Raw genomic sequence first — 23,834 nt, forward strand, 5'->3', positions numbered from 1 at the left:
AGAGTGGGGGAGTCTTAGTGAGATTAAGATGCTGGGCAACCCGTCCTCCATTACCGAGCATACTACTCGCCAATGTTCAATCATTAATGAACAAACTTGACGAACTCCGAGCTAGGATCTCCTTCCAGAGGGACTCTGCAACATATTCAGTTGATCTGAGACTTGGTTCTCCTCCTCTGACATACCACCAGCTGGCTTTACAGTTTTTTGAACCGGGCTCTCTCTCGTAAGAGTAAAGGTGGTGGGCTCTGCTTTATGACCAACATATGATGCGATAGGGGAAATGTGCAGGAACCTGCAAGCTTCTGCTCCCCCGACTTGGAATACTCTGACATCAAATGTTGCCCTTTTTACCTTCCAAGAGTTCTCCGGGATTATCGTCATGGCTGGTGTACATCCAGCCCCAAGCCGACACTAGCAATGCTCTCAAAGTTCTTCATTGGACCCTGAACAAACTTGTTGCGACTTTAACAAAAGTAATTTGAGTTATTACCAACATGCATCTAACTCTCGGAAATTTTACTCATGACCACTGCTACACGCCTTTTCGACACCGGTATAAGGCCCTCTCCCATCCTCCTTTAGGCAAATCCGACTATGACTCCATCCTGCTTCTCCCCACCTACAAACATAGACTCGAGGGAAGTTCCGGTGGTCGGCCCAACGCTGTACAGACCTGACCAATCAGAAGTCTCGCTCCAAGATTGTTTTGATCATGTGGACTGGAATATGTTCCAGATCGCTTCTGGAGAAGACGTCAATGAATACGCTGACTCATACACCGGATTCATCAGAAAATGCATAGATGATTTGATACCGATAGTGTCTTTAAAAACATAGCCATATTAAAAACCGTGGATTGATAGCAGCCTTGGAGGGAAACTAAAAGAGCGAGATGCTGCATGTAAATGGGGCTAGGTAACCGGGGAAAATAGTTTGGTACTAATACGACCTACGCAGATCGATCACGATTGCGAAACACAAGTATAGGGACAAAGTGGAGGAGCAATTCAGCAGGTTGGACACAAGGCGTATGTTGCAGGGGCTCCTGACTATCACGGATTACAAGAAGAAAGCCAGCCACATTGTGGTCACCAATGCTACCTTATCGGATGAGCTAAACACATTTTTCTCACGATTCGAGCACAATGACCCTGAGCTGCCGAGGAAAGCCCCTGATGACAACGTGGGCTACATACTCTCACTGTACCCACTGAGGACGTATGGAAGTCATTCAAACGTGTTAACCTTCGCTAGGCTGCCGGCCCAGATGGCATCCCTAGTCGTGCCCTCGGAGCATGTGCAGACCAGCTGGCTGTTTTCTGACATTTTTAATCTCTCTCTAGCTCAGGCGACTATACCCTTCTGCTTCATGTCCACTATTATCCCCGTGCCCAAGAAAGGGGAAGTAACTGAACTGAATGACTATCAACCAGTAGCACTCACTTCAGTCATCGAGAGGCTAGTCAAAGACAATATTCTCTCTAAGCTGCACACGTTTGTATATTACCCACTTTCAATGCAACATACCAAAACAAACTATGCAAGGCAGAACGCATCAGAGTAGGATTCTATTGCATTGGCAGGCACATACTCTACACAGACCGGTGCGCCATAACCAATCAGAGGTGCAGTTGGCCGAAATGCAAATAGACCATTGCCATATGGATCAGTGCCATTCACTTTGAACTGTACTGTGTTTACAGCATCAACGGTCGTGTGTAGATGTGCTTGTTTTGAGATCAAAATAAGAGCTACATGTAGTGACGTGCACATGTGTTCATATCCTTTGCTATTTAGTGAGTTATTAGACCAGTTATAGATCAATTGCAGTCAGCAATGAGGGAGTGATTGCTTCCTACAAGAGCACAAAATGTGAAAAACGTGTGCATTTTCAGTCACCTCCTTGTCTGAAGGACAAGTGTATAAACAAGTTAATGTCAAGCCCTGCATGTTTTTTCAAATGTGTCATTGAATGTAGGCCTACATTGAACACCACACATTGGCTGCTACTGTACGCTGAATGATAGAACAGCTATTTCCATGTTAAAATGTTATGGGATGCATTTCCTCCACTCTGGTAGGCTACATTATGATCAAATAGCCACAGAAGCCTACTTGACCACTGTTAAAATGAACTTAAAGTGAGTACAGCCTCACTGTTCACAGTAAACATGCGCCGGAAGTTGCACAGAATTTTCACAACATTACCTCCTCGACACTGATTCTCAACACTGTGGCCCCATAAGGGTGCGTCATCAGTGACCTCCTGTATTCCCTGTATACGCATGACTGCGTGGCCTCACACAATTCCAACTCTCATCATCAAGTTCGCTGACAACATAACAGTAATAGGCCTGATTACCAACAACAACGAGACGTCCTACAGCACTGTTCCCCAACTGGTGCCGCTGGTTTTATTTGTCTCAAAGTTTTCTGATTTTTATAATTTATACATTTCATTTTTGGAGATAAGACTGTAAAACACCAGGAAATCAGCTCCAATTGATTTTAATTTTGGAAATCTGTTCCCAAGTACTCCCACGCAGGTCATTTGCAGTCTACAAATGACTGGTAATTATGTTCAAGAAAAAATCAGTCCGAGGCTGAATCTAGTTGTTGGTCCCTGGTCTAGAGGGAGGAGGTAGGCACTCAGGTGTCGCAGGAAGGCCAAGAAGATCATCGGGGACTCCAGCCACGGCATGGTTACACGTGGTCTATGGTTGTGATGCCAGTTGGACGTAATGCCAAATTCTCTAAAACGACGTTGGAGGTGGCTTATGGTAGAGAAATGAACATGACATTTTTTGGCAACAGCTCTGATGGACATTCCTGCAGTCAGCATGTCAATTGCACACTTCCTCAACTTGAGACATCTGTGTTCTGAGAAAACTGCACATTTTAGAGTGGTCTTTTGTTATCCAATGATCCTGCTGTTTAATCAGCTTCTTGATATGCCACACCTGTCAGGTGGATGGATTATTTTGTCAAAGGAGAAATGCTCACAAAAAGGATGTAAACGAATATGTGCACACCATTTGAGGGAAATAAGCTTTTTGTCATTTTTGAAAATTTCTGGGATCTCAAACATGGGACCAACACTACATGTTGCATTTTATTTTTGTTTAGTATATTTTTTTACTTCACTTGGTCCCCACACCCCCTCTGGTCATTTAGTCTGACTGCTGCTCCCATTATGGCCATTTCCCCTTACCCCCTCTACAGTCTTTACTCTGCCTCCACCCCAATGGATATTTATTTATTCATCACTGCTACAATATTTCTATTGATATGTTTTTTAATTTTTATTAGCTACCATTTTTCATTGTTTTATTTCACTTAGTCCTGCATGTTGGAGCGCGGAGCCTAAGATTTTCACTGTACCCTGCAATCATACCTGCAACCCTGTACATGTAACTAACACTGAATCTGAACAATATCAGCGTTGTGGCTAGGGGACAAAAGGGACAGATCTGGGCACGTTGGCATCTTCAAGTGGCTTAAACGCAAATTCTTGGCAGCATCGGAGCAACCCAAGTAACCTTTCACTCCCCCTCTCCTCTTATCCCATTGTGCCCAATCAAAAACACCCTACCCATTGGCGACGTGCCCCGTTGTCCTCGTGTTGTCATGTTTTGCTCGACGACGCCTGACTTTCAAACTGCCTGCATGACAATAGGTTGTGACGCTCTGTCTGAATGCTAGTGGGGAGTGTCCTCTCAGGTTCAAGTGTCGTGTTGGAGATCACGTCGTGTTGGAGATCTCTTTATGATGCGTAACATCTCTCACTTATGTGTTTTACGCTCTGTCAAAGAATGTGACTGTCTGACAACCCAGTGAACCCACCTTCGTATCTCTATCTTCCTCTCTTCTCTCACTTAATCTCTCTCTCCCCCTTTCACAGATTGTGATAGCGAAGTCACCTGTGGCCCCGTTTGCTGTTCTAAACTACACCGTCCAGAAGGAGGGCATCCGTCTAGAGGGTGAGTCGACAGTCAGTCAGCTGGCCATACAGATGGCCTCCCTGTAATGAAGCTGACTTCCCAGCCAATACTTACTGTATTTTATACAGCAGTGCTTTTTCTGGATGACTTCATCTTCTTCACCCAATGTACAAAACCCATGACCCTGTCTCACGTTTGGGTTAAAAGGGGCAAATAGCCCACCTCTCAGGGCTTTATAGTCATTTAACTATGATTTTAGGAAACTGAGAGCAGGTTTTCTCCATATGGAAATATTACCTTAGAGCAGCTCTCTGTTCTCTCTTGATGTTGCATATTCCAGTAGTACATACAGTGAACTGGAGAACAGGAAGAGGGGAGTGAAAGAGGAGCTCTCCTTCGCTCCCACCTGCCCCCCCCCCTTCATTTCCCCTTCTGTAGTATCTGACCACTGAATAAACCATAGATTCCCCCTCAGGACAGATGTGCCCTTCAAGCTGCTCGCCATAACTCACTGGGCTGTTTTCACTCCGAATCTGAAACCTGAAATCTTATTGGAACACGGTAACATAAATCAAAGCCTAAAAGAGCGTGTGGTGAGGGGTATTTTGGTGTTTGTGTATGTGGGGTTTCAGAGTCGTAACCTGTTTAACCTGCGCACCCCCACTGCCTCTCTGTCAGAGTTCATTAGTTGGAACCGTTTGATTTACCCACAAGCCCTCAGGCTCCTGTTGATCTATGTTGGTGCCAGACACCGCTAAAGTTTTATAGGAAATGTAATATCACAAAATAACATTCTCTTAAGGGGGGGTACACTATACTGTTTTTTCCACACTTTAGTAGATTGAGCATTGCATTTGAAAAAAATTGGCCTAGTTGTACTTATTCTTCACAAGGAGATGTAGAATGTCTACAAAGTACTTGTTGCCACCTATCTTCATCCATGTGTGAATGTACAAAAATGGCAGATGAGCAAAAATGACAGTAAAAAATAAATAATTTAAATACTGAGCTATATTGTATGATCAAACAATTGGGCATTTTATATTATTTTATAATACAATTGCTCAGAGAAAGATGTTTTGTGGAACAAGTAATCTTTTTTTCTCAAAGGGAGTGGTCAAAAATATTGACACCCCTTTTTTTTCAATACATCACCTTGCGTGGGTAACGGCACTGAGCCTTTTTCTAAAATGTTTTGGGAAGGATCTTAAAACATTCTGCCATACAGAATCCTTCCAGATCCTTGATATCCTTCGTCTGCACTTATGGACTGCCCTATTAAGTTCAAACCACAGGTTTACAAGGGGTTTGAAGTCCAGAGACCAAGATGGCTATTGCAAAATGTAGATTTTTGTGGCCAATTAACCATTTCTTTGTGGATTTTGATGTGTGCTTGGGGTTATTGTCTTTTATTATCCAGGAATGGATCTCCCAGCAAGACAATTCTCCCTTGTCGAGAGTTGTTGCACAATAATTCCCGGGTTCTCAGGCATTATTGCTTAAGTTTGTTTATGCAGTCATTTTTGCTCATCTTTATCAAGGGTGTCAATATGAAAATAGAGCTCACAACTGTGTGGCCACACACGACTCCAACTCCATCATCAAGTTTGTTGACGACACGATTGTGGTCGGCCTGATCACCAACGGCGATGAAACCGCCTACAGAGAAGAGGTCAGCGACCTGGCAGTGTCGTGCCAGGACAACAACCCCTCCCTCAATGTCAGCAAGACCAAGGAGCTGATCGTGGACTTCAGGAAACGGGCATATGCACATTTCAATCCAGATCGACGGGGCTGTTGTGGAGAGGGTCAAGATCTTCAAGTTCCTTACTGTCCACATCACTGAGGACGTAACATGGTCCGTAACATGGCCCATCAGATCCTTAGGAACCTTTACAGCTGCTCCATCGAGAGCATCCTGACTGGTTGTGTCACCGCCTGGAATGTCGGAAGGCCCTACTGTAGGTGGTGCAGACGGCCCAGTGCATCACTTGGGGTGAGCTCCCAGCCATCCAGGACATACATGCCAGGTGTCTGAGAAAGGCCTGAAAAATTGCCAAAGACTCCAGCCACCTGAGACATGGACTGCTCTCCATGCACCCGTCCAGCAGGCAGTACTGGTGTATCCTACCCTGCTGCTAAAATTATAATTGATTATCTATCAATCCTGCTACTCGTCACTACTCCTATTTACACTTGAAGTCGGAAGTTTACATACACCTTAGCCAAATACATTTAAACTCCGTTTTTCACAATTCCTGACATTTAAACCAAGTACAAATTCCCTGTCTTAGGTCAGTTAGGATCACCACTTTATTTTAAGAAAGTGATATTTCAGAATAATAGTGAGAGAGAATGATTTATTTCAGCTTTTATTTCTTTCATCACATCCCTGTGGGTCAGAAGTGTACATACACTCAATTAGTATTTGGTAGCATTGCCTTTAAATTGTTTAACTTGGGTCAAACGTTTCGGGTAGCCTTCCACAAGCTTCCCACAATAAGGTGAATTTTGGCACATTCCTCCTGACAGAGCTAGTGTGACTGAGTCAGGGTTGTAAAGGCCTCCTTGCTCACACGCGCTTTTTCAGTTCTGCCCACAAATGTTCTATGGGATTCAGGTCAGGGCTTTGTGATGGCCACTCCAATACATTGACTTTGTTGTCCTTAAGCCATTTTGTCACAACTTTGGAAGTATGCTTGGGATCATTGTCCATTTGGAAGACTCATTTGCGACCAAGCTTTAACTTCCTGACTGATGTCTTGAGATGTTGCTTCAATATATCCACATAATTTTCCTACCTCATGATGCCATCTATTTTGTGAAGTGCACCAGTCCCTCCTGCAGCAAAGCACCTCCACAACATGATGCTGCCACCCCTGTGCTTCACGGTTGGGATGGTGAAGCAAGGATGGTGCAAGCCTCCCCCTTTTTCCTCCAAACATAACGATGGTCATTATGGCCAAACAGTTCTATTTTTGTTTCATCAGACCAGAGGACCTTTCTCTAAAAAGTAAGATCTTTCTCCCCATGTGCAGTTGCAAACTGTAGTCTGGCTATTTTATGGCGGTTTTGGAGCAGTGGCTTCTTCCTTGATGAGCGGCCTTTCAGGTTATGTCGATATAGGACTCGTTTTACTGTGGATATAGATAATTATGTACTTGTTTCCTCCATTATCTTCACAAGGTAATTTTCTGTTCTGAGATTGATTTGCACTTTTCACATCAAAGTACTTCCTGAGCGGTATGACGGCTGCGTGGTCCCATGGTGTTTATACTTGCGTACTATTGTTTGTACAGATGAACGTGGTACCTTCAGGCATTTGGAAATTGATCCCAAGGATGAACCAGACTTGTGGAGGTCTACAATTATTTTTCTGAGGTCTTGGCTGATTTATTTGGATTTTCCCATGATGTCAAGCAAAGAGGTACACCTCCAATTGACTCAAATGATGTCAATTAGCGTTTCAGAAGCTTCTAAAGCCATTACATTATTTTCTGGAATTTTCCAGGCTGTTTAAAGGCACAGTCAAGTTAGTGTATTTAAACTTCTGACCTACTGGAATTGTGGTAAGTGAAATAATCCGTCTGTAAACAGTTTTTGGAAAAATGACTTGTGTCATGCACAAAGTAGATGTCCTAACCGACTTGCCAAAACCATAGTTTGTTAACAATACATTTGTGGAGTGGTTGAAAAACAAGTTTTCATGACTCCAACCTAAGTGTATGTAAACTTCCGACTTCAACTGTACATGTACAGTGTGTTCGGAAAGTTTTCAGACCCCTTCTCCCCTTTTCCACATTTTGTTACATTAAAGCCTTATTCTAAAATGGATAAAATAATTTTCTCCCTTCATCAATCTAAACACAATACCCCATAATGACAAAGCGAAAAAAAGGTTTTTAGAAATCTTTGCAAATGTGTATAAAAAAACGAAATACCTTATTTACATAAGTATTCAGACCTTTTGCTATGAGACACAAAATTAAGCTCCGCTGCATTCTGTTTCCATTGCTCATCCTTGAGATGTTTCTACTTGATTGGAGTCTTCCTGAGGTAAATTCAGTTGATTGGACATGATTTGGAAAGGCACACACCTGTCTATACAAGGTCCCACAGTTCACAGTCTATGTCAGAGCAAAAACCAAGCCATGAGGTCGAAGGAATTGTACTTTGAGCTCCGATACAGGATTGTGTCAAGGCACAGATCTGGGGAAGGGTGCCAAAAGATTTCTGCAGCATTGAAGGTCCCCAAGAACACAGTGGCCTTCAACATTCTTCAATTTTTATTTTTTTATTTGACCTTTTTATTTAACCAGGCAAGTCAGTTAAGAACAAATTCTTATTTTCAATGACGGCCTAGGAACAGTGGGTTAACTGCCTGTTCAGGGGCAGAACGACAGATTTGTACCTTGTCAGCTCGGGGGTTTGAACTTGCAACCTTCCGGTCACTAGTCCAATGCTCTAACCACTAGGCTAACTTGTTACCAGTCACTTTCTCCCAATCCCCGCTTACATGTACATTTCTATCTCAAACTACTCCAGAAAATGTGGTATTGGCACTGTTGTCACGCCCTGACCATAGAGAGCCCTTGGTTCTCTATGGTGTAGTAGGTCAGGGCGTGACTAGGGGGTGTTCTAGCTCAATATTTCTATGTTGGTGTTTTGTATGGTTCCCAATTAGAGGCAGCTGGTATCGTTGCCTCTAATTGGGGATCATATTTAGGTAGCCATTTTTCCCACCTGTGTTTGGGGGATATTGTTTTGTGTTTGTGCATGTGCACCACTACTTTCACGTTTCGTTATTGGTTTATTGTTTTTAGTTTCAAGTTTCACCGTAATAAAGATGTGGAACGTCAATCCCGCTGCGCCTTGTTCCGCTCATTACGACGATCGTGACAAAATATCCTACCAAGCAAGGACCAAGCAGCGTGTGACGGAGGTAAAGGAGTTTTGGACGTGGGAATAGATATTAGGGCTGTCAAACTATTCAAATAATTCATTGTTAAATTCTGTTAATCATACATTTTCTATTTGTTTAAATTTGGTGCTAAATGAAAACATTCACTTTTTTTAAGCAGGCATTTATTGACTCAAACACAAAACTATTTTGTATCAAAGTTTTTATTGGCAAATTCCCCATAAGTAAAGCAATACAAAAGTCCTGTAACTTAATAATGCTCCCAGTAGGCCTACTAACGTTCCCTCATAAATTCTCACACACACAGTTGAAGCTTCAGCCATTCCAAATGATTGTCCTCCCAATTACTGATTTGGAGGGTTGGCTATAAGAAAAAAAAAGAACTGGATCTATATGGGAACAAAGAGCATAAACCTGTCCAACAATGTCATGAATTCCACAGAACATAAACCTGTGACCATACACTTCAGTCGTCCTCCTATTTCTTTTCACTGAGCCAGTTTCAACAAGCCTGTTGACATTTTCAGATGATAAAGCTGCGCTCTTCTTTTGTATGATATGCCCAGAGTGAAAACAACCTCTCACAAGGTACTGATGTGGCAGGCGTTGCCAGGTACCTTTGCAGGCCAGCCTAGTGTGTGTGCCCTTGCATGCTGTGACCACCACTGTAGTGGACAGTCCTTAAACCTTGGGTTGAGTGATGTGGCTATCTTCAGCCATGTGAATGTCAGCTTGAATCTTACCATGTAGGCAGGGTCATCATCAGAGCACTCCATCACCCGAAGGAAATGACACAAAGCAGGCGACACCACTGAGCAGGAAATGCACTTCTCTCCTCCCAGAAGTTCAGTCAAGTACCTGCAGTGAAAAATATTTCAAAATCACTTCAGTCAATTGTGAGAGACTTGTTATACACAGACTCTCTCTCACACACACTTTACACACTCACTCTCTCACACTTAAACACAAAATCTTATAACACTAATAGTAAGATTACCTGCAGGGCTCCAGTAGTACCTCCAGCTTCAGCTTCTGCAGTTTCTCCAGTTCAGCTGTGGTTGGCATGGAGATGTTTGTTTTCTGTTGGGCCAGAGCATCTCTTTGTTTGTTGGTTTCTGTGGAACATGCTTTACCATTCCCAGAGTAGAATTTCATCTCGTTGTGACATCTTGTGCGTGTGATTCCTTCTTTAGCCCATTTGCAACTTGATGTTGTTCTAGTTCTGCAGCGTTTGGTGGGCTGAAATGCCCAACCATTTTACGGGCGTTTGGCTAGGGCATTGTCGAACCTGCTGTACTAGGGACACTGATGGGAGTGCATGTGTTCAAAAGGCAGATGTCTCGCAGCTGTAATCAAGTTCCGTGTGCTGTCTGTGCAAAATGAGCTAACTTTGTTATCAATGTTCTACTGTTTTGCTAGATCCATGAAATGCTCTGGCACATTTCAGCAGTGCCTCTCTTCTGTCTTCCTTATGGCCAGAGCGTGTGAATGCAGTTTCCAACCGTTGCATGCTTCAACTCCTGCTTTTGTAGCCCTCTCGCTTTCATACAGCTTGTGTATTATTTTAACGACGGTGGCTCTCGGGTATCTCGTACGTTGAGTCGTTTGATGCGATCCAAATTATATCCCTCAAGCCTTCGTCCTCCACAATGTGGACTGGCCTGTAAGCTGTAGCTAGCCTCTTGGCTATTGCTTGTTTAAGCTTGCTGCTCGACGACATAGGCCTCTCGTGCGCACACACTTCTAGCTTAGCCTGCCGAAGATGTCCTCCATTGCTACTAGTAACGTTACTTGTATTGCCGGCATCAACGGTATGTTTCGCTTGTAAATCAAAATGTATTTGTCACATCCCCCGAATACAACAGGTGTAGACCTTACAGTGAAATTCTTACTTGCAAGCCCTTAACCAACCATGCAGTTTTGAGAAAAATATGTGTTTTAAGTAAGAAAATAAGAAATAAAAGGGGGGGAAATTATACCGAAGACTCGATGTACTTCGGTAATAAAAGAATTCAGCCTTGCAGTGGATGCAAATGAATCCAGAGAGCCATCTGGGAGGGATTTGAAATGTAATTAGCCATTTAAAAGCCCCTCACTAGCTTTCTCCATCATTCAGTCCATACAAGTAGCTAGCTAGTAAAGGTGTTGTCAAACTAGCGCATCGGCTGCCAGGGTTTTAAGTTGGAACAATGCATGGTTCAGGGGGTCAAACTAAGAAAATGCTTTAATTTCTTCCCAAAAATGTAAGCATTAATCCGTTATTAACGTGTTAACTTTGACAGCCCTTATACACGCACGCGTGCGCTATGGGTCAAAAGTTTTAGAACACCTACTCACCTACTCAACACCTACTCAAGGTTTTTCTTTATTTTAACAATTTTCTACATTGTAGAATAATAGTGAAGACATCAAAACTATGAAATAACGCATATGGAATCATTTAGTAACCAAAAAAGTGTTAAACAACCCTTTGCCTTGATGACAGCTTTGCACACTCTTGGCATTCTCTCAACCAGCTTCATGAGGTAGTCACCTGGAATGCATTTCAATAAACAGGTGTGCCTTCTTAAATATGTATTTATGGAATTTATTTCCTTCATGCTTTTTGAGCCAATCAGTTGTGTTGTGACAAGGTAGGGGGTATACAGAAGATGGGCCTATTTGGTACGAGACCAAGTCCATATTATGGCCAGAACAGCTCAAATAAGCAAAGAGAAACGACATTCCATCATCACTTTAAGACATGAAGGTCAGTCAGTACGAAACATTTCAAGAACTTCGTTTCTTCAAGTGCAGTCGAAAAAACCATCAAGCGCTATGATGAAAATGGCTCTCATGAGGACTGCCACAGGAATGGAAGACCCAGCGTTACCTCTGCTGCAGAGGATAAGTTCATTAGAGTTACCAGCCTCAGAAATTGCAGCCCAAATAAATACTTCAGAGTTCAAGTAACAGACACATCTCAACATCAACTGTTCAGAGGAGACTGTGAATTAGGCCTTTGTGGTCAAATTGCTGCAAAGAAACCACTCTACTAAAGGACACCAATAATAAGAAGAGACTTGCTTGGGCCAAGAAACACAGGCAATCGACATTAGACCAGTGGAAATCTGTCCTTTTGGTCTGGTGAGTCCAAATTGGAGATTTTTGGTTCTAACAGCTGTGTCTTTGTGAGACGCAGAGTAGGTGAACAGATTATCTCCGCATGTGGTTCCCAGCATGGAGGATGTGGTGTGGGGGTGCTTTGCTGGTGACACTGTCGGTGATGTATTTAGAATTCAAGGCACACTTAACCAGCATGGCTACCACAGCATTCTGCAGCGATACGCCATCCCATCAAATTTGCACTTAGTCCCACCTATCATTTGTTTTTCAACAGGACAATGACCCAACAGACCTCGGTTGTGTAAGGGCTATTTGACAAAGAAGAAGGGTGATTGGGTGTTGCATTAGATGACCTGGCCTCCACAATCACCTGAGCTCAACCCAATTGAGATGGTTTGGGATAAGTTGGACCGCAGAGTGATGGAAAAGCAGGCAACAAGTGCTCAGGATATGTGGGAACTCCTTCAAGACTGTTGGAAAAGCATTCCTCATGAAGCTGGTTGAGAGAATGCCAAGAATATGCAAAGCTGTTATCAAGGCAACGGGTGGCTACTTTGAAGAATCGAAAATTGAAAAAATATATTGATTTAACACTTTTTTTGGTTACTACATGTTTCCATATGTGTTATTTCATAGTTTTGATGTCTTCACTATTATTCTACATTGTAGAAAATAGTAAAAATAAAGAAAGATTCTTGAATGAGTAGGTGTGTCAACTTTTGACTGGTTCTATATGTACAGATATACTAAATATACTATTTTGACATTGATTATTGCACAGTTGGGTAGAGCTTGCAAGTTAAGAATTTCACTGTACTTGTGCATGTGACAACTTTAATAATTCCGGACCCCATTGTAAGTGAGCATTGTTTTGTCTCTTTTTATGCGAGTAAATTATATGTAAAAGCTAAGATGTTTTCAGCACTTTTATTTTCATGACTGATCAAAGCTCGTTTTATGGCTCTCTTATCCCTCCACAGTAGACATGGTGAGCAATATGTTTGGAACGTCGAAACGCAATCCAATTGCAGTATTGAATCGCAATAAATGTCGTATCGGCACCGAAGTATCGTGATAGCGTTATATTGTGAAGACTCTTGCAATTCCCAGCCTTAGCGTTAGTATCCTCTTGTCGTATTCCAGTATGGCTTTCTTTGAAAAGCTCTTCTCTCTCCTCTCCCGCTCGTCCAGTGAATGGGTTGTGTTAATCTGGCCTTCTCCTCACAAGTGTGTCTTTGATGTGATGTGAGCACTGCTTCCTGCCAGCTTCCAAATAGAGCTCTCCTACCAGAATGTGGTTTCTTCTTTTTCCCACTGAATACACCAAGGCTTTGATTTGGCTTTATGATGCAGTGGGTACAAACTCGCCCTCAGTGTTCACTGCTCACTCACTCTCACCCTGCCATCGCATCGTCATGCCAACAACCGGTCCCCTTGATGCACGCACTAAGTAGCTGACACACACAACTGACCCTGTCGGGTTTAGCTGTTCACGTGTTCATCATCATTTGTGAAAGCTGCTTTGAGATAGGACATGGCTTGAGATGCTGTATCTCTGTAATTTTAGGTTGTTTGCCGTTCTCAATGGCAGCATGTTGTAGATTGTTGGCGTTACCGATGATAATGGTGCACGATTACACAATTATGTCATGAATAATACCTGGTTTAACCCCAACCTCTACGACCCAACTGGTTTGGAAACCTGAATTACATTTCCAGCAGATTTTAATACAATTTTAGCTAGGCCTACTCAAAAAGCTGGCAAATGGCTATTTAAAAACATAATTTTTTAAATATTTTTTTTTAAGTACAACATGGTTACGCAAGGAGGGGAAAGTGTGCTTTACTGGAAAAAAGAACATCTGCCCGTCCAATCCAATTGGACAACTGGTGTGTGGAAGTTAAATGTGACACTCCGCACCCCTAGCCAGGCAGTGGACGGTTGGCTCCCTTTCTCCTCTCCTTGCGTCTCATTAAATGATCTCATTACCATTCCATCCATCCATCGCACATTGCTTTCATTAGGAGCAGCAGCAGCTAGCTATCCTATCCCTGGGCATTACGTAACTTCCCTTCCCCTCAGCTTTTGTCAGGAGACTGTTTCGTGACCGGGGTTTGGGACTAGCCTTGCCAGAAAGTCAACCCCCTCATTCTTCGCGCCTGTCAGATGGGTTCTCTGTTTCTGTTTCACGCAGAGAGAGAGACAGAAGAGACCATGCACAGACACTAGTACACCTGAGTACAAATAGTATTTGAAATCATTCAAATACTTTGAGCGTTTTCTCTAGCCTGCCTGGAGAGCCATAGGGGTGGGATTTATATTTTTGCAACTATTTTATTATTCGCATGGCAAAGTTCAATCAAACGCGGCTAAAGTCGGTGAAATGATTTGAAATTGTGTTTGAGCCCAGGTCTGAATTCTGATAGATACACAAGGCAACATCTGGGAAACTAATGTGGAAGAATACAGCACATCAGGAGCTTTGGAAGCCACAAAAGACACAAAAAAAGACCATTCCCAGCATAGCTCAAAGATAGTGGGAACAGACACAAGTGTAGTCTACCTGTGTGGAAGGCTATATTTCAGTCACCGTTTCTGTTGGGCTAGCTGCTAGCTTTATCTGTGTACCGTGCGTTTTCAAGTCGTTGGAAAAGAGTTGAGGTGGGTAATTGTGAGGGAACTGCAAATCCCCTGACGGGTCTGATGATGATGATTTGAAAAGCAAAGGGCTTCTCTCTAGAGAAAGAGAGGAACCAAACCCGAGCCAGGTGCTTGAGAGGAGAGCGGGTTAGAGAATAGAAAAAGAGAGGAGGATAGGGGGATTGGAGAGAGAAAAGAGCATCAGCGAAAAAGCACCTTCCTCTCCACAAGATCCCGCATGCCTGGGAATTCACTTATTGTTTTCAGGATTACTTATGGGCCAACCTGGCAGCTCACTACGGGCGAAAAAGTGCTGTCACTGCACAACCCTGAGTAACTGTGTAACTCTATAAGGCTACGGACCCTATCTCAGCTAGCTCGCTGTGCTATGTCTGTGCCATTCCATTTGGTCACCTACGGTCCTATGCAGTTACTGCCACTTTACAGCTTAAGCAGTCAGTCTCTGCAGGAGAGACACTTAGAGACTCACAAACCAGATGACAATGGAATATGGGCTAGTAAGAGAGTCTCCAGATTTTTCTGTGTTGGTTCCATTAGAAGGACAACTTTTATATTGTGTTTACTTATACACTTAGCAGGGGTTCTTGAACTTTTTCTGCCTGGGACTCAAATGAGAGTCTGTTTTCTTGGGACCCAAGCTTAGGATAATATGCAACTATACATAAATATCGGTACATTTCATTGCCCTTATGCCTAAAATAAATGCAATATAGACATATTTTTTTTTTATTCTGAACTGGAATAAACTGATTGATCACATTTGTAGACCAGAAAACACACACACAGTCCTTATGAGAGTTGTGTGGTATGTTGAAGTTTTCATCAAGCATGTCTATTCTGGGCTCAGTGTGTTTGCCTCAAAAAGCGTCTTGCTTCAATGATTTTATTCCAGTTCAGAATAAAAATGATTACAGTTCCAACCTAGACTAGTTTTCAACAGTCATTTCTACAGTTAAATGTATAGAAGGCCTGAATTTTTCATCTTCATCTGTACTGTTATTTAGGGCTGCAGCTAGCTTGCTGTGACGAATGTTAGCTATTAGCTGTGAAAAAGGCCAGGGGATTGTTTGAAAGAGAAACTCACATCTACTACTATGAGAGTTAGTACGCCCTTATTTCTGCTCATCATCACCTGTTATAAAATGACAACAATGCCCTGTTAGCTGACTTACTTTTCCACTGTCGAAGCACTGTTTCCTGGAGCATTCTGCCCTGTTCTAAAAGAACTCCCTGGTTTTACCATCATGCTGTGGATGTTTGGCCAGGATGTGTCTTTTTATTCAATTGTTCATTATGCGAGTCTCATTACTAAGCACTTCCCCGCACAAAACACATTGTGGGCGCTCCTCGTTGTACGTTTGTATGAAAGAGAAGAGAAACTCATCGCTGTATTTGCGTTTCATGACAATTGAGCTCAGTCAGAACTTGTGGCTAGCATGAATCCATTTGATGAGTGAGTGAGTGATGGCGAGTGGGAATGACAAGTCAGTGGCTGACAGCACATCATCTGCTGCCTGAACGACAGCGCTGCGTTGTGTGTGTCGCGGAGTGATCTTCAAGAAAACTGCAGAAAAAAGATCCGCTAAACAGCAAAGCACACAGGCATCTCCCTCTCACATTCGCTCAGCTGCCAAACTGAGCAGAGACCGCTGCTTAAGCAGAAAGCGCACTGAACAGAGAGCGCAGATGCAAAGTGCCAAATCAATTCCAGTAATTAATTAAACTATTATAAATGTACACTGACACGTTGCGACCCACCAAACCTCTTAGAGCAAGGTGAGACGCTAGCGTCTCACTTAGCCAACAGGAAATGCAAATGCACAACGCCAAATGCTAATAGTACTCGCTAAAACTCAAACTTTCATTACAACACACATGCAGGGTACTCAATTAAAGCTACACTCGTTGTGAATCTAGCCAACATGTCAGATTTTTAAAATGCTTTTCGGTGAAAGCATGAGAAGCTATTATCTGATAGCATGCAACCCCCCGAAATACCTGAAGGGGACATAAACAAAATAATTAGCGTAGCCGGCGCTACACAAAACGCAGAAATAAAATATAAAACATTAATTACCTTTGACGAGCTTCTTTGTTGGCACTCCTATATGTCCCATAAACATCACAATTGGGTCTTTTTTTAATTAAATCCGTCCATGTATACCCAAAATGTCCATTTATGAAGCCCGTCTGATCCAGGAAAAAAACAGCTTTCCAAAACGCAACGTCATTTTTTAAAATTAAAAAAGTTGCCTATAAACTTTGACAAAACACTTCAAACTACTTTTGTAATCCAACTTTAGGTATTAGTAAACGTTAATAATCGATCAAATTGATCACGGGGCGATCTGTATTCAATAGCAGCAGGTCTTGAAATCTTGGTCGATATTCTCTCTTTCAAAACTTCCTCCGGTGTACCCGATGACAGGAAGTGCCTATTCTTCATTTCACCAAGGATTAACTTCAACCCAATTGCCAAGACTGGCGACATCATGTGGAAGCTGTAGGAATTGTAAACTGGGTGCTATCTATTTTCCCTTGCCATAGACAATACAGACAACTGGCGGAGGGATATTTTTTATTTTTTTGGTGAACAATTTTCCTTGGGGTTTTGCCTGCTACACACGTTCTGTTATAGTCACAGACATGATTTAACCAGTTTTAGAAACGTCAGAGTGTTTTCTATCCACACATACTAATCATATGCATATACTATATTCCTGGCATGAGTAGCAGGACGTTGAAAATTTGCTCTATTTTTAACAAAAAGTTGAAAAAATTCACCCGATCTTTAAGAGGTTTTAATTAACCATTAACAGGTCCTCGACCCTTTAAGAAAGGCGGATTTAGAAAATCTTAAGTAGGACTGGATATATGATGACAAGTTATTGTGTAACCCATCAAACAGCTCTCTGCCAATCCGGTCCCAGTGGTGTGACATCCACATGTTCAGACTTGTGTAAGCGTCAAAGACACAGGTCGTTGGGTGCGTGTGTGACAAAGGAGACTTATTCAGGTTCATCTTCCAGCCCTACGGTGAGGATTAAACCTAAGACGCAGACCCCCTATCCTCCCCTGTCCCTTTCAGTCAACCAAGACCCAACCATGCTTCTCTGATTCCTCACTGTTGTCCTGTAATCTTAGTAAACCCAACACTGTGTCAACCTATTGTCTGGGCCTCGTTTTACATCATTGTGACAGTGAGAGGTTTTACTTGAATATCGTCTGTTGTTTAATGTGCATGTTATCTGTAGCTGGGGATCGGGTGGAACATGTGAGGCCATGTAACCAGAGTGATCCCAGTGGTATATAGGGTACAGTGTATTGAACAACCTCATGGCGTCATACTGCCTGAACAGGGCCCCTACTGATAGATGAGATCAGGTTCTTTCCTGGAAGACGTTTTCGAAATGGAGTGAAACCGGGAGCTAGTTTCTGCGCTTGTTTTCTGTTGCAAAACGTTTTGAAACTGTGTGCCCTACTGAACATGACCCAGGCCGCTACTGATAGATGTACTCTCTCTCTCTTAATCTCCACCCACCTACAGTACACTGTGAACTCCGCTATCATAACGCCTTCAGATGAGGTAGCCTTCAGATGAGGTAGCGATGTGTCGGTACCCGGTACTTTTATCGTTATATTGCCCTTCACCGACCTGGTTTACTGTGAACGCCTACCTAGGAGGATGGAGGAGGTGGCTAAAGTTGGAGTGTTGACACGCCGGGTTGCAACATTATAGGCTTCGCAAGTCTGCGTGGCTGGTTTTGTTGGGCAATATTATAATTGCCCAACAAGTTTTCAGAAATACTGTTTGATCAGATTAGCAGTGCAAATATGCCTGGGTCTTTGTCTTGTATGGTCTGGTCCCAGTCCTGTCATTCTGTTACAAAGTTATGACCAAAGGGATTGTTTGTAAGGTCTGAGTTTCATCCGAACTCTCTATTGATCCCTCATCCACCCCTCTCCTCCTCTGCAATTCTCCCTCTTTCATTTCTTGAGGTTCAGTTCATTGAGTTCCTCTGCTTTTCAGAGCAACTCAATGCAACTGCCGAACACATGTAAAAACCCCTGGAATGTCAGATGGATGGCATCCAAGATATTTTAATCTCCAAGTTTGAAATCCGATTCTGGGTTTTGGTTCGGCTCTTCCTCTGTTTAGAATGGAGGCATCCATGGTTTGATGACAGTATTGAGTGCTGTTTGTCTATGGGAAGCCATTTCTCTCTCTCTCTTTTTGTGTGTGTGTGTGTTTGTTTGTCGGCGGCAAGCCCGTCCTGACCAGTTTACATAGAAATGCACTGTTTACATATTTCTCCTCGTCTGAGGAGTGAAACGTGATTACCGTTGGCAACCACTCTGTAATTTATCCAACATCTCTCTTATCAGTAGTTGTGTTTTCAGTGGTTTATATCAGGTAGACCATGGTGAACCCACTGCTCGATCAGGTATGTCAGGTTGTCTGCATTGTTTAGTCAGTGTGGGACGATAATAGCCTGGTCCCAGATCTGTTTGTGGGACAATAGAGGCTTGAGGTCACACTGTCAACGTCTAAGGCTGCTCCCAGATTTGGTCACTGAGAACTTTTACATGCACAATAATAATTAGATATTCAAGTGATTATGGCAGTAGACAGATTCCGCATTATTCATATAAACACCGTACTCTGTTTTATCTTAATCTGCGTCAGATCAAAATCGAAGTAAGCATACGCCAATTAAAACACCTGATTTTTCTGATCCATCTTTCGAATGATGAGGACATTATTCGGCGTTCCAGCGGTGTATTTCATTTACGTGTGACTGGGAATACAAATATGCCTCTGTTGGTCACAGATATGGTATGGGTGTGGATCAGAACCAGTCAGTATCTGATGTGAACACCATTTGACTCATGCAGCGTGACACATCTCTTTCACATAGAGTTGATCAGGCTGATGATTGTGGCCTGTGGAATGTTGTCCAACTCCTCTTCAATGGCTGTCCTAAGTTGCTGGATATTGGCGGGAACTGGAACATGCTGTTGTACACATCGATCCAGTTTATCTTTAACATGCTCAATGGGTGACATGTCTGGTGGGTATGCAGGCCATGGAAGAACTGGGACATGTTCAGCTTCCAGGAATTGTTTACTGATCCTTGCGACATGGGGCTGTGCATTATCATGATGGCGGCGGGTGAATGGCAGGACAATTGGCCTCAGGATCTCTGTCACATTATCTCTGTGCATTCAAATTGTCATTTGATGAAATTCAATTGTGTTCGTTGTCCGTAGCTTATGCTTGCCCATACCGTAACCCCACCGCCACCATGGGGCACTCTGTTCACAACATTGACATCAGCAAACCACTCGCCCACACAATGCCATACACATGGTCTGCGGTTGTGAGGCTGGTTGAACGTACTGATAAATTCTCTAAAATGACGTTGGTAGAGAAATTGACATTAAATTCTCTGGCGACAGCTCCGGTGGACATTCCTGCAGTCGGCATGCCAACTGCACGCTCCCTCAAAACTTGAGACATCTGTGGCACTGTCTTGTCCCTTTATTGTCCCCAGCACAAGGTGCACCTGTGTAATGACCGTGCTGTTTAATCAGCTTTTTGATATGCTACACCTGTCAGGTGGATGGATTATCTTGGCAAAGGAGAAATGCTCACTAACAGGGATGTAAAGAAAATTTAGAGAAATAAGCTTTTCGTGCGTATGGAACATTTATGGCAACAATTTACATGTTGCATTTTATATTTTTGTTCCGTATATTTTACCATGTCAGTATATAAACTCAGCAAAAAAAGAAACATCCCTTTTTCAGGACCCTGTCTTTCAAAGACAATTCGTAAAAATCCAAATAACTTCACAGATCTTCATTGTAAAGGGTTTAAACACGGTTTCCCATGCTTGTTCAATGAATCATAAACAATTAATGAACATGCACCTGTGGAATGGTCGTTAAGACAATAACAGTTTACAGACGGTAGGCAATTAAGGTCTCAGTTATGAAAACTTAAGACACTAAGGAGGGCTTTCTTCTGACTCTGAAAAACACCAGAAGAAAGATGCCCAGGGTCCCTCATCTGCGTGAACGTGCTTTAGGCATGCTGCAAGGAGGCATGAGGACTGCAGAGGTGGCCAGGGAAATAAATGGCAATGCCCGTACTGTGAGATGCCTAACATGGAACCCAAACCGGCTGCGCGCATGCGCCATCGTACGCTATTGTGAATAAATGCATTTTGTCCCCCTACACCAAACGCGATCATGACACGCAGGTTAAAATATCAAAACAAACTCTGAACCAATAACATTCATTTGGGGACAGGTCGAAAAGCATTAAACATGTATGGCAATTTAGCTAATTAGCTTGCACTTGCTAGCTAATTTGTCCAATTTAGCTAGCTTGCTGTTGCTAGCTAATTTGTCCTGGGATGTAAACATTGAGTTGTTATTTTACCTGAAATGCACAAGGTCCTCTACTCTGACAATTAATCCACACATAAAACTGCAAACTGAAATGTTTCTAGTCATCTCTCCTCCTTCCAGGCTTTTTCATCTTTGAACTTATATGGTGATTGGCATCTACACTTTCATAGTATTACCACGACAACAGGCAAAACATTTCATCTTTCAATCACCCACGTGGGTATAATCAATGAGGAGATGGCACGTGGGTACCTGCTTCTATAAACCAATGAGGAGATGGGAGAGGCAGGACTTGCAGCGCAATCTGCGTCAGAAATAGGAGTTATATTTTAGCCCTGGCCATCGCAGACGCTCGTTGGCGCGTGCAATAATTGAATAACATGGATTTCTACATTTATTTTGCGATGCTCGCTCACGCGACGTGTCCGGTCTGGTCAGCATGTAAGACATCGTTACAGGGAGACAGAACAGACAGCTGATTGTCCTCGCAGTGGCAGACCGCGTGTAACAACACCTGCACAGGATTGGTACATCCTAACATCACCTGCGGGACAGGTACAGGATAGTAATAACAGCTGCCTGAGTTACACAAGGAATACACAATCCCTCCATCAGTGCTCAGACTGTCCGCAATAGGCTGAGAGAGGCTGGACTGAGGGCTTGTAGGCCTGTTGTAAGACAGGTCCTCACCAGACATCACTGCCAACAACATCGCCTATGGGCACAAACCTACCGTCGCTGGACCAGATAGGACTGGCGGCAAGTGCTCTTCACAGCGAGTCGCGGTTTTGTCTCACCACGGGTGATGGTCGGGTTCGTGTAAATTGTCGAAGGAATGAGCATTGTACTCTGGAGCGGGATCGATTTGGAGGTGGAGGGTCTGTCATGGTCTGGGGCGGTGTCACAGCATCATCGGACTGAGCTTGTTGTCATTGCAGGCAATCTCAACGCTGTGCATTACAGGGAAGACATCCTCCCTCCTTCATGTGGTACCCTTCCTGCAGGCTCACCCTGACATGACCCTCCAGCATGACAATGCCACCAGCCATACTGCTCGTTCTGTGCGTGATTTCCTACAAGAAAGGAAGGTCAGTGTTCTGCCATGGCCAGCGAAGAGCCCGGATCTCAGTACTATTGAGCACGCCTGGGATCTGTTGGATCAGAGGGTGAGGGCTAGGGCCATTCCCCCCCAGAAATGTCAGGGAACTTGCAGGTGCCTTGTTGGAAGAGTGGGGTAACATCTCACAGCAAGAACTGGCAAATCTGGTGCAGTCCATGAGGAGGAGATGCATTGCCGTACTTAATGGCCACACCAGATACTGACTTACTTTTGACCCCTCCTTTGTTCAAGGACATATTATTCCATTTCTGTTAGTCACATGTCTGTGGAACTTATTCAGTTTATGTCTCAGTTGTTGAATCTTATGTTCATACAAATATTTACACATGTTAAGTTTGCTGAAAATAAACGCAGTTGACAGTGAGAGGACGTTTTTATTTTTTCGCTGAGTTTATTTGTTGTCAATGTTTTGGCGTAAAACTGGTGGCATTTGTGAAAAAAGTCAATAGTTGGAAAGTTGCAGATAATGCCATTGTTGATTTAGATGCTTTTTTCATTAATTAGACTATTTTCTCTTGATCCATATGCTTTGTCTGCTAGAAACTCATAATATGGACACATATATACAAAATTAATTCTAAATATGAATACATTATATATGCACTAGTTATTCAAGTATAAATTACCAAAGTTACCATGGATTGCAATAGTTTTTCTGTTAATTACCAAAATTACAGAAGATGCCGGTAACTTTGGTAAATTACTGGTAGCTTTGCAACCCTAGTCTTGCCTCCCACTGTGGAGACCAGAACACAGTCTGTTGTTTGTGGTTGATGTTTTATGTCAGTCACACACTGTACCTATGGAGGGTGTTGGGTTGGTTAATTATGGCCCTATTCATTCGTATTCATTAACCTTTAGTAGTGGTGTCTGTCTGTCAGAGGGCTGGAGTGGTGCTGTTTTTCCTGATGTGTCTGAGGCGCCAGCAGCTGTTCACTGGGATTAGCTCTCTCTCTCTCTCTGGTTCTCTCCTTTACAAACATGTATGAATGCACAGTCACATACACACTCTCGCTCACACACATGTACACACACTCACTCACGCTCTGTCTAGCTGACTCTTCTCCCACTCTATCCTCTCTGTCTCTCTCTCTCTCTGTGTCTGTTTTTCTCCCTCCCTCCCTCGGCCCTGCCACACAGACAGTGCTGCCCTGTGTTGCTCCTGCGGCCTGACCTTTCCAGCCCTGACAGCTGACACGCAGCCCCGTTCCCACACCACACGCCTGCCCTGGCCACATCCTCTGAAGGACCCCCAGCCAACACACACACATGCAAGTACAAGCGCACACACACACACACACACACACAGGGACACATGCACACCGACGAGACACACACCCACATACTGTACACAGGTCGGCCAGCAGCTACTTCCTAATTCCACCGTCAACCACACAGAGAGAAAACTAGCCTATAGCTATTAAACGCCAGGGCAGGAAAGATGCAGCCACACAATAGCACCAGCGGCCCCTTTTGAACTCTCTCAATATTTCCTCAGTTTAACAGGTTTTTTTTTCACCTTTATTTAACCAGGTAGGCAAGTTGAGAACAAGTTCTCATTTACAATTGCGACCTGGCCAAGATAAAGCAAAGCAGTTCGACACATACAACGACACAGAGTTACACATGGAGTAAAACAAACATACAGTCAATAATACAGTATAA

At 43.2% G+C, this 23,834-nt stretch overlaps 1 protein-coding gene across 6 annotated transcripts in view; it reads left to right on the plus strand.

Moving 5' to 3' along the window:
- rad51b (RAD51 paralog B) overlaps positions 1 to 23,834 on the plus strand; it is a 74,952-nt gene that overhangs the window by 16,681 nt on the left and 34,437 nt on the right. For 4 of the 6 annotated variants that reach the window (XM_065008851.1, XM_029631692.2, XM_029631690.2 and 1 more), the window contains 2 exons: positions 3,905 to 3,983; positions 23,310 to 23,440. In XM_065008851.1, coding sequence (XP_064864923.1) covers positions 3,905 to 3,983; positions 23,310 to 23,440 — 210 coding nt within the window. The remainder of the gene's footprint in view (positions 1 to 3,904; positions 3,984 to 23,309; positions 23,441 to 23,834) is intronic. The other 2 variants (XM_065008852.1, XM_029631689.2) reach the window with 1 other exon arrangement.

This window comes from Oncorhynchus nerka, linkage group LG24 (assembly GCF_034236695.1).
Source record: "Oncorhynchus nerka isolate Pitt River linkage group LG24, Oner_Uvic_2.0, whole genome shotgun sequence".
Lineage (NCBI taxonomy): Eukaryota > Metazoa > Chordata > Actinopteri > Salmoniformes > Salmonidae > Oncorhynchus > Oncorhynchus nerka.